An 11,994-nucleotide genomic window follows, 5' to 3' on the forward strand; every position below is an offset into this window, starting at 1 on the left:
TCAAAGGCCACAGAGATGATTTGCCGAGATTTCACAAGTGTTTCTCCTGTTAGTAATTAAAAAAAAAAAAAAAAAACCTTGTTAATCTAACACTAGAACCATAAAAAAAAAATTAAAAATTAAAAAAAATCTTTAAAAACCCGTGTAACTAGAGTCGTTTCGGAGTAGTAAGGATGTGGCGCAGTGTTTCAGAATATGGTCACTACTACTACTATTACTATTACTACTACTACTACTACTACTACTACTACTACTAATAATAATAATAATAATAATAATAATAATAATAGTGTGTCCTCCAGTGTAGTGAGTCATTCATGTAATGCACCTGTTGAACTCTCCCACCTGTATATCCCGCTTTTTTTTTTCTTTTTCTTTATATGTTTATGTCTCCTTTACTGTATTTGTGTTTAGTATTAGGGCGTCTTCTTAACCTACTGTAAATATTGGTCACCTGCAGTAAATATTGGTCATCTGCAGTAAATATTGGTCACCTGCAGTATTCTCTCTTTATTGTATATGTGATTACTATTAGGGAATCTTCTGACCGTACTGTAAATCGTCGTTATCTGCGATATTCTTTCTTTATTGCATGTATATGTGATCAGTATTAGGCCATCTTCTTCACTTGCTGTAAATTGTGGTCATCTGCAGTATTCTTTCTGTATCGTATATGTGCTGTGATTAATATTAAGGTTTTCTTTTTTTTCTACTTTTTTTTCTGTATAACATGTTCATTTGCAGTTTTCATGTCGTGCCTGTCTAGTGTTTCAGGGATGGTGGGCGAGATAGGCCTGTGCTTGTTCAAGTGTTTCTTCAGTTACCCTGCTGTGCTTTGTTGGATGGTGCTGTACAGTGTGCTTCCCTTCCATCGGTCACGCGTATCAGCAAGTATTGGTAGTAGCTCGTGTTCCAAGCTAGATAGGCTGAGGAGCTCTGCGTTCGCCAAATGCTCTCCATAATCGTCATGATCTCCAGTTATAGTTCTTGGCCGAAGTTATATTCATCAGCCTGCTTGGAAATATGATTGTGTGTGTGCGTCTCAGTGTGTGTGTGTCAGCGTGACGTAGGCAGAGGCAGCTTATTCGGATCCCAAAGCTGACTGGGTTCAAGTAGAATTAAATGATAATCAAATGATATCAGCAAACACTGCCGCCGCCGTCTCGCCGGCTCCGTGCCTCACCAGCACTCACGCGATGGTTTTCACCTCGAGGGAGAGAGAGAGAGAGAGAGAGAGAGAGAGGTATGTTTTGTGCGATATCATGTGTGTTTCTTCGATGTACAGTGCCGCCACAGCACCTTACGCCGACGTAACTCATTTTTATTCATTGGGGCTAAGCGTGCTTCGAGAGCGGCGACCAATAAGGCGGTAGGAGGTTTGCTTCCCCTCACTTATTAGTACACTTATTTTGCAGGCATGCTAGGTAGCTATATGACAGTCTTCTAAAGGGCAGACAAGATAAGAAAGTTGTAACATGGAAGAAAGAAGAGTCACAGGCCACAGGGAGATGAGATAATACCGTTTTGTGACGCTGTGAGGCGACGAAACACACACACACACACACACACACACACACACACACGGTAAAGTTTAAAGGGAATTTGAGTTGACACGCTTGCTGAGCTGTGATATGTCCTGACGAAAAGTGACGTGTGACAAGTAACGTAATGGGGGGGGCGGGGTAACAAGTATAATTGGTGACGAAGTTCTTGACCGAAGTTATATTCATCAGCCTGCTTGGTGCAGTTGGCCTGAATACATGATAAAGATCCCACACCTGCAGAGTACCTTAGGGCAAGAGATGACAAAAGAGCAAGACCCCGGTTTTGAAACTCCTTCGGTTATAACAAGGACTCCCTCTATACGTTCCTTGGATTATAATAAGAATAATTTTCAAAAGTTAGCGACTATGAGTCGTGTTCTCGTTTTTTTTTTTTTTTTTTCTTATGACGACGCAAAATCTTTGTTAGATTACCATTAAAATCATGAAAACATCCTCGAGGATTCTATTAATTTACACTACAGCCTCTTAAAAGTTATCGAGATAAGACAGAGAGACGCTCAAGAAAGCGATATTGTACACAAGGGTCTTCATGTCTCGCCTCAGCCCTGTGTAGCGCGATGAAAGTCATTAAAAAGAGGGAGAAAAAAATCCCCAGTTAAAAGTGGTATTGCACATCAACTTACTCCCAATCAATATTACCCAAGACCTACGAGTGTGCTCTTCCACATCCAGGTTCCAGGCTTCTTTCACTCCACTGGTCATAACTTTTTTTTTCTTTCTTTTCTCTTCTTTCCTATTTACGATAACCCTGTCTCCTAGCTGCAATGGGATAGGAAAAATGCTTCTTTCTCATCATATTTATGATAATGATAAAAGTCTCGCTTTATAACTTTAGTTAAAATGAAAACATTAAAGAAAGGCCACAATGCTTCTATTCTTTCTTATTTCGTGTACTTATGATTGTGTCACGAAAAAAAAAAAAAAAACATGGAACATGACTCACAAAAAAGAAAAAAATCTTACGTAAGGTTTCATGTCTTTTTAGAAAATTAATCTCGTCGCTGTGACGCAACTATAAGAAGAAGAAAAAACGAGCACAATGCATTTCTCTTCCTATCTTGATAACGAACTTCCCTTCTCCGTAATGAAAGGGAACGAAATAAAGGGGATGGTATTACATGGTAGCTGTGATGCGGAGCGTCTGGGAGCGGCGGCGACGACACAGGTCGCCACCACTGAAGGAAAAATCTCGTCAATCTTGGATGTAATCATTAGAACACAGAGCACCGCCAAGGCTGTAAATAAGCGGCCAAGACCAACAATAACTGTTGTCGTCGTCGTTGTCGTCGTCGTCGTCATTGTTCTTGTTGTTGTTGCTGTTTTATTATTATTATTATTATTATTATTATTATTATTATTATTATTATGATAGTAATAATGATGATGATGATGATGATGATCATCATCATCATCATCATCATTGGCAGTGAAGAGAGAATGACATACTTGACTGGTTGTCTGGGAAAAATAGTATAGATCATAATGGAATACGAAGAATAAGTTGCATTTTTCTTTCACCACGAGTTGTGTAATCATTCACACACACACACACACACACACACACACACACACACATGGGATAAGCACTAATGAACAGGCATCAATCATTTTCTTGTACCCACACACATGCTTTTTGTGTGTACTGAGTCCATTAAACTCAAGTTGAGTCACACCAGCCGTGATCCAGACCCAGTCCTTTGTCCCTCGCCGCCACGCCGACCACGGTGGTGCCGCTCAGGCTTCAGGCAGACATAATTTATATCTGTGTTGACTTAGAGTTTTTCGGACGTCACTTTTACAGTATCCGTCACAGTGCACGGGCGACAAAAAAAAAAAAAAAAAAAAAAAAAAAAAAAATATATATATATATATATATATATATATATATATATATATATATATATATATATATATATATATATATATATATATATATATATATATATATATATATATATATACACACACACACAAAATATTTAGGAAGCGAGATCATTCAAGATGTCAGTTGCAGTAGAAAATATAATAAAAAGGGAATTACTTTAGCTTCACAAAATTTTGTTTAAATGAGAATAGTGTTAACAAATTCATATATCTCGAATACATGTAGAGAAAGAAAGGTTAAAACATTTATATGATCAGTATTCTTTTACAGTTGTGGAGCTTGGGTAATAAATAAAGACGCAAAGAAGATTGGAAGCTATGGAGATGTAGAGTTGGAGAACAGATTTCAAGATGCCGTGAATGACGAGGAAAACAAACAAGGAAATTAGACAGAGGATAGAATCAGGAAGAGAGCTGAAGAGGAGCATCATAAAGTGACAGATGGAGGTCCTATGGCTTAACATGTGGATGGAACCTTGAGAAAACCAAAGTCAAACAGAAATACAAGGAAAAATGTTAAGAGGGAGACTAGGAAGAAGTCTATGGATAGCTTCGTGAAGGCGACCGGAAAAATACGTACGTACTACTTGACTGCTACAGGTGACCGGAGGGAGGAATGGTCTTCCGAGGTCGTCAACGTCTGCAGGGGCATGGCACCGCAGGAAGTAAGTAATACTAGAAGTCAGTGTGTGTATGTGTACTGCATGCTTTACAGTAAATACGGAGGAAAAGTGCAACAGCTCCATATTTGCACAGCTGCTACTTTTTTTTTTTTTCTAGACTTTAGTATATGTAAGAGAACTCTGTATTTAGAATGGAAAAGAAAGAAAGAAAATGCACATTACCACGTACCAGTGTGGTGCTGGGTGGTGACCCTGTGCCGCATATTGCGGGTTCACGGGCGAGGCTCAACCAAAGCAGTCTTGGTGAGCAGTCTTGCATCTGATAACGCTGAATTCTCCCTCCCCTTCACCAGATTCTCCCCTTGGCAGCAGCAGCGGCTATATAATGTGATGATGCAGGAAGACTGGTGTTAGTGCCTGGAGCGACGCCTCCAAGCGAAGATGACACGACCATTGCCTTGTTTGCTCCTGTTGGCTCTGCTGGGGATCGTGGCTGCGCTGGCCGCCCCCAAGGTGAGACACTCCTATATTTGTACCACCTCGTCACCCCTCGGGGATGTTCCCATTGAAACCCTCTTGTCACCTCATTCCTTTCTGTCCACACAGCAGACGAAGACCCATACTCTGTGGTGACCCACTGAACTACACCTAAGCATCGTCATTGGCCGAAACAACAATATCAGATTCCATACCAGAGCTCCTTTACCTCAGCCCTCATGACAAGTTCATATACATCAGCCCCGTGCTCTAACCTTAATGCGCAGCCCTCATAGTCCACTAGCCTTCAGTCAAACTCCACCCCTATGTATCAGCCTCATATCATAATTCATATACATAGTACGTACTGGTTTACAGTCACTTTGTACTGGATGGATGGTACTCAGGTCAGATAATCCTCGAGACAGGTCGGCTTGAGTGCAAATAGGCCTGAGGACGTTTGGTACTCGAAACACTTGGTACCCAAACCACTTGGTCCCCAAAATACCTCTACGTTGGACTAGAGGCTTCGTGAAGGCAGTATATATATATATATATATATATATATATATATATATATATATATATATATATATATATATATATATATATATATATATATATATATATATATATATATATATATATACACACACACACACACACACACACACACACACACACACACACACACACACACACACTATAATTTCATGTATGATGGTTGCCATAACTTTTTATATATACGAGACCTCTCTCTCTCTCTCTCTCTCTCCCCTCTCTCTCTCTCTCTCTCTTGTCCGTCCGTCTGCCTCTTTCTGTTTCCTTTCTCCATTTTTCCATCAACCCTTTCTCTCTCTCTCTCTCTCTCTCTCTCTCTCTCTCTCTCTCCTCTCTCTCTCTCTCTCTCTCTCTCTCTCTCTCTCTCTCTCTCTCTCTCTCTCTCTCTCTGAGTGGATTAGTTGATGAAAGAGATGTGCGAGTTGGTGGGTGTATGGAAAAGTGGGTGTATTGATTGATTTGTGGATGGGTGTATGGATGGATATGTGGATGGGTGAGTGAATGGGTAGGTGAAAGAGTGAGTGGGTGGTTGGATACATGGATGAGTGAGGTGGTATATGGATAGATATTTGGCTGGGTGGATAGATGAAAGAGTAAATGGATGAGTAAGTGGATGGCTAGATGCATTGATGTGTGAATAAATGGATGGGTGGATGGATTGATATGTGGATGGAAGGGTGAGTGGAATGATTGGATAGATGGAAGGATGGATGAATGGGTTCTAGGTAGGTGTGTGCATATAGATGGGTGGATGGGCATGTCAGTGGGTGTGTAGGTGGATGAGAGGGTGGATGGGTGTATGGGTGAGTGGATGTCTAGGTGAGTTGATAGATGATAAGTGGATGAATTAATGGGTGGGTGAGTGGATGGGTGGATGAATATATGGATCAATGGGAGTCAGTAGTTGGATGAATAGGTGGATAAATGGATTTGGTGGTACTTGAGCAGTTGAGTGGATGGGTGGATGTGATTGAGTAAGTACTAGATGAATGGCTTGGTGAACATTATATTAGTGTGTGTGAATCCATATGCTGCCTTCACGAACCCTATAGTCCAGATGTCTGAGTCTAGAGACATTTTGGGGACCAGGTGATTTGGGTACCAAGTATCTTGAATACGTTCTGAGGCCTATTTGTACTCGGGCCGATCTGTCTTGAGGATCATCTGACCTGAGGCTTGTATGACCTAAGTGTACCATCCCCCCCCAAATACCAAGTGACTAGCTCCCATACACACTAACTTCAGTCCCATATCTGAGTTCCCATACAATAACCTCATACTAGCCTCAGTCCTATAGCCAAGTCTTGTACCTCAACCATCATACACCAGACATCTCACTTCTGGAAACATCCCCCCAAAAAACAGCCTCACCAAAAGAACCTCTACCTCTTCCTATCCAAACATTTTCTTTCCAAACATCTCTTTCATCATTACTACATACTCCTTTATCCTATCCTTTTATCTTCCAGTGAACAGTTTAGGAGAAATACTGTTACTATGTCTGACACTTCCTTTCATGGGTACTTTTCACCAATCTCTGATAACTAGCGGCATTGTTTTCATTATACTTGTCTTCCAATACTTTCACTCTTATTTCCTTCACTATGTATTTTCTGTGTCTTTCAGAGTGGCCTGAAGGATGATGCATCATGTAAACAAGGCTATAACTGCAAGCTGCCTGAGTGCTTGTGTCCCTCCCTTGAAGCCCCAGGTAACAATCTCTCTCTCTCTCTCTCTCTCTCTCTCTCTCTCTCTCTCTCTCTCTCTCTCTCTCTCTCTCTCTCTCTCTCTCTCTCTCTCTCTCTCTCTCTCTCTCTCTCTCTCTCTCTCTCTCTCTCTCTCTCTCTCTCTCTCTCTCCCACATCCTCTACATATAGCAACTCCCACTCATCTCCTCTCTCCCTTCTTCCAGGCAACTTTGGGTCTCTTGATGACGTGCCACAGTTTGTTGTCCTGAGTTATGATGATGCTGTCACCGTCTCCAACAAGGACTTCTACCTGGGCTTCCAGAACCTCCTTAACCCCAACCACTGCCGCATTTCCATGACCTTCTTCCTCTCTCATCAGTACACTGACTACACCATTGTCAATGAACTCCATCGCCTTGGCCATGAGATCGCCCTCCACTCCGTCACGTTAGTATCTCCTCCTCCTCCTCCTCTCCCCCTCCTCCTCCTCCTCCTCCTCCTCCTCCTCCTCTGGTTGCATTTTTTGTTGAAATGGACTGTTGATCTGCTTCTGTCAAATGTGGTTTTTATTCATTTATTTGTTTATTTTGTTATTTTTACATGGTTGACAAGTACTGAATATATCACTTCATTTACTGTCACTTTCACAGAATATATGTACAGTTGCTTTGTTTCATTATGTTTAGAGTGTGAGTGCTGTAATATAGCTTTTCTTGTTATTTATCAGTTCACATCTTGACTCATGCTAACATATCATTTTGTACATTTCTCATGATCCATTGCACATCATCACCCATTTTATGCTGTTTTCTGTGTTGGAGTGTCCCTAAATTCTTCATTGTTTGGTTCCTTTCTCACAGTTGCATTGTTCTCTGACTCTCAATGTATTATACATGTATTGTTTTTTGCTCTGTCCCCTGAACCTGCAGACACAAGAGTGATTCAGTTGGTTACTGGCGGCCAGCCAATGAAAGTTTGTGGATGCAAGAGATGGATGACCTGAGGAAGATGATTGTTAAGTTTGCAAACATTCCTGAGAAGGATCTGAAGGTGTGTATTTATAGAGCAGGTATATGGTGGAGGGAAATGATGAAAACATGATAGATCAGAGAGAACAAGGACTCCTGTCATCATTGGGAATCAAAAAACAAATCAGCAAAACTAGTTTATGCCCTACTGTAATTGCTAGTGATTTGATGCTGCTGCTACAGTTGTCATGTGTGTGTGTGTGTGTGTGTGTGTGTGTGTGTGTGTGTTTTCAGTTGTTTTTTCTCCTGGACAGGGATGGCGAGCACCCTTCCTAGAGTTGGGAGGTGATGAAATGTTCAGTGCCTTGCAGCAGCTTGGCCTGAAGTATGACTGTTCCTGGACCACAATTAAGTACACCAACTGGTTTGAGAAACCCAATCAGGGATTGTGGCCCTATACCCTGGACTATGGCAGCCCTCAGGTGGGTGGCTACATAGGAAGCCCTGTGCTCCAGGGATGAAGGATAAAAGCTGTGGTGTGGCTGCATGTAGTTGAAGTTTGAATGAGAGCTGATAAAACTGAACAACATATTGAGTTTGAATAAAGAATAATAATAAACTGAGATGAAAATGACTCCATAGTTGTTGTAGATATTAAGTAAAAGGTGAATATATAAGGATAAACAGAGATACAGTGTTGGTCATAAATGCTTTACATATAGAAGCAAGACAGTATTACATTTAGCCATTATAAATGTGATACACTTTTGTGATGTATTTGTGGTGACTTTATGACGGTTATACAGGTACACTCCTTGTTGTGTGGCACATGGATCACATTGTTTATTATGTGGTTGTAAGAATGTCTGTCTTCTGCCAGGACTGTCCCATGGGCAGGTGTCCAACAGATAAGTACCCTGGCCTGTGGGTGATGCCTATGCTGGACCTCAATGACAACAAGAATCTGCCATGTGCCATGCTGGACACCTGCCAAAGGTTTGTTGGTTTGGACATATGTTGCTGTGGGAAATGAACACATATACTTATAAATGACCATGCTCCTGGCTGACATATGAATGTCAAGTAGTGGTTAGCACTACAGCATACACCTGGAATATTTTAATACTGTACATATTGTGGGAGCATTTTTTTAAATAGTGTTCCTAATTAAAACATGAGAATTACCTAACATTTTTACATCATATTTTCATAGTGAGGAAGATGAACTTCTTGGCAATAAAGATGCCGTGGAGGCTTTCCTAAAGAGGAATTTCCTTATCAACTACTATACCAACAAGGCGCCTTTTGGACTGTATACGCACCACTCCTGGTTTTATGAAGGCACCCTCAATAAAACAGAGGCCAGGCGGGAGGGATACACAAAGTAAGGAAACATCTCTCACACCACCATAATTGAATTTGTATCCTATTTTTCTGTATACTGTGTGTGTGTGTGTGTGTGTGTGTGTGTGTGTGTGTGTGTGTGTGTGTGTGTGTGTGTGTGTGTGTGTGTGTGTGTGTGTGTGTGTTCTTACCTAATTGTTATTGATAGGTGGGCTTTACTGTGATAAATTATTGTGATCATATATCATAATGACAATATTGGGTTATCTGCTATCCAACAATTATTTTCCCACATTATTGATTCATTGGTATTGCCAATACTTTTGGTTCCAGACTAGCAATAACCAATAATTTTAGTTTTTTTGAACATAAGCATGTTGAAGTTTTAAACTTTTATAATCAAATATAGATATTTTACTTAAAACAGTACTTTTCATTAGTGAAGAGACAAGATAAACATTTAATTTGAAGTTTTTCTAGATTTTTCTAAGTTTTCTAAGATAAAGATAAAAATAAAGATTTGGATTTGTCAATTCTTTTTATTTAAAATATCAATATTGTTATTGCTAGTATTAAAATTTTGGATTTATCAATTTATCAGTTATCGGTTATTGAGCAATAAATTTATCACCGGTTATCAGTTATTGGTTATCGCTGGTAAGGTTATTGTTATCAATTTATTGGTTATCATCATATTTTTTTTTCCATATCATGCCCAGCTATGTTGTTATTACCTAATTGTATTTTTGCAGGAATGAGTCAACATTGTGAAGTCCCATCTTTTAGTTAATTTGTCATTTTTATCTTTAAAGCTATGAATGCTCCTTGCACACTCAACTTTATCAGTCATTGCATTTCATTTACTGATTGCTCTGTCAGGAAAAATATATTTTGTCAATACTTTCTTTACTCTTTATTTATTTATTTATTTATTTTTTATTTATTTTTTTATTTTTTTATTTTGTTTTATTTATTTATTTATTTTTATTTTTTTTTTTTTTTTGCAATTTCTTATTGTGTCCTCTTAGTATTGAATGTTGTATGTGTGTGTGTGTGTGTGTGTGTGTGTGTATGTGTGTGTGTAAATGTCAGCCTTCATTCTTGTAAAAGATACTATATATACCCTGTAGATGCATTCACTACTTTGATCATCAGTCTTGTGCATCTACAAGGGTAGGCAGGACAGTGCAGGGAAGGAGTTATGTATAAATTTATTCTTCATGCATTCACAAGGAACAAAATATTAGATTCTTATTTTAGGAATAAGTGTAAAGGTCAGTTCATCTCACCATCCACACCAACACTAACAAAAGCCTCCACATCACCACCACCACCACCACCACCACTGCCACTAACAACCTTCCTATCACCACCTATTTTCACCACCACCACTACCACTGACAACAACCTTCCATCATCACCACCACCACTGACAACAACCTCCCTATCACCACCTACCCTCACCACCACCACCACCACCACCTCACTGACGTCCTGCACCCCACCAGCTTCCTGTTGTGGCTGAGTACGCTGGAAGATGTGTATGTGGTGTCCCTGGACCGCCTGCTGGCCTGGATGAAGGACCCCAAGCCTGTGGACCAGATTGACAACATCCCTGAGATTACATGTCCTCCATTGGACCCAGAGACCACATGTCCATCCCACAACACATACTACTTTGGTCCAGAGAACAACATCCCACCTCAGATGTCATCCATGTACATGACAACCTGCACCAAGCCCAAGCCACCTTACTATCCATGGCTGTACAATCCTTATGGGCTGGAGGACATCCCCATCCAAGAATAATGTACACACTGCCCTGAGGGGAGAGTGACAGCTGCAGCAAGAAGATCCAGCCTAGTCACTCTAGCTCTAACTCTAGCTCTAACTTGCCATGAAGACCTACTTTCATCCAGCCTGTCATGTGGTGTTCAGGATTGCTCACTTGGTGGTGTGGGTGCTGCAGGATGGCAGGATTGTAAGAAACTCTCATCCCTCCTTCTCATAACCAACCATAACAGCTTGATGGACATACTAAATCCTCACCTGTGCTCCCTGTCAAGCTGCTGAGTGAGGCACATGTCAGGTGAGTTAAGGTAATGTGTGTTCCTGTGTGTAGTGATGATAATCTCCAATGTAACCCAGCATAACTTACCATGGATTTGTGTGCTAGAAAATAAAGATTTGGTACCCATGCAGTATTTCTCTGTTTGTGGAAGGTGCATGTGGGAGGTAGTGTACAGAATATAGAGTATGCATGTGCTAATTCACTCATCAGTATCTTCTTGTCTTATTTTCCTTTAGGTAGTGGCTTCCACTTTCATTTTGTTTAATTTATGTTCCTCTGACCAAAATATTAGTATATTCTCTGTGATCTCAACCTTATGAACTCCATAAATGTTTTATTATTCACAGGAGTGATTAATTCCATGAGTTGTAGGAAATAACTAAACAGATTCCAGTATGTTGGTATGGAACCTTTAGTTAAATTCAAAGACCTAATTTTTAAGTTCCTTTATGAGTTCTAAAATACACTGTATGGTCCTGAGGATGGCTGTGGGACCAGTTCAGGGAGTTCATGCTTGAAGTTCTAAGGATGATGTCCTAGATAGAAATGTTCTAAGATACCTCAGCCATACATACATATACATATGCATAGGAAACTCTCATGTTACGTTATATTTTTTCTCCATCTTAAACAGTTTTCAGTTCCTTTTGTGCACCACAAGAAATCAGATTTTCTTACATGTACTCTTTATTTTACTCCCAAGCATATTTCTCAGCATTCTGTCTTAATTTTTCTTTAAAAGTCTTTGTCAGTGGGGGATGTTCATTCTACATCCTGTTATCCATTCTTAAAGGCCACCTTCCCATTCACGAT

At 40.1% G+C, this 11,994-nt stretch overlaps 2 protein-coding genes across 2 annotated transcripts in view; both read left to right on the top strand.

Annotated features, from left to right (window-relative positions):
* Positions 1 to 3,858, top strand: part of LOC135102307 (TATA box-binding protein-like 1) — an 18,906-nt gene extending 15,048 nt beyond the window's left edge. The window contains exon 6 of the mRNA XM_064007329.1: positions 3,721 to 3,858. The gene's annotated coding sequence lies outside the window, so the exon portion shown is untranslated. The remainder of the gene's footprint in view (positions 1 to 3,720) is intronic.
* An 82-nt stretch (positions 3,859 to 3,940) lies between these two features.
* LOC135102306 (chitin deacetylase 7-like) lies at positions 3,941 to 11,307 on the top strand. Its single transcript, XM_064007327.1, has 9 exons — positions 3,941 to 4,114; positions 4,426 to 4,585; positions 6,737 to 6,821; positions 7,023 to 7,245; positions 7,728 to 7,848; positions 8,081 to 8,248; positions 8,647 to 8,762; positions 8,980 to 9,150; positions 10,619 to 11,307. The coding sequence occupies exons 2-9, from the start codon at positions 4,514 to 4,516 to the stop codon at positions 10,917 to 10,919; spliced, it is 1,257 nt and encodes a 418-aa protein (XP_063863397.1). The 5' UTR covers positions 3,941 to 4,114; positions 4,426 to 4,513; the 3' UTR covers positions 10,920 to 11,307.
* The last annotated feature ends 687 nt before the right edge of the window (positions 11,308 to 11,994 follow it).

This window comes from Scylla paramamosain, chromosome 7 (assembly GCF_035594125.1).
Source record: "Scylla paramamosain isolate STU-SP2022 chromosome 7, ASM3559412v1, whole genome shotgun sequence".
NCBI lineage: Eukaryota > Metazoa > Arthropoda > Malacostraca > Decapoda > Portunidae > Scylla > Scylla paramamosain.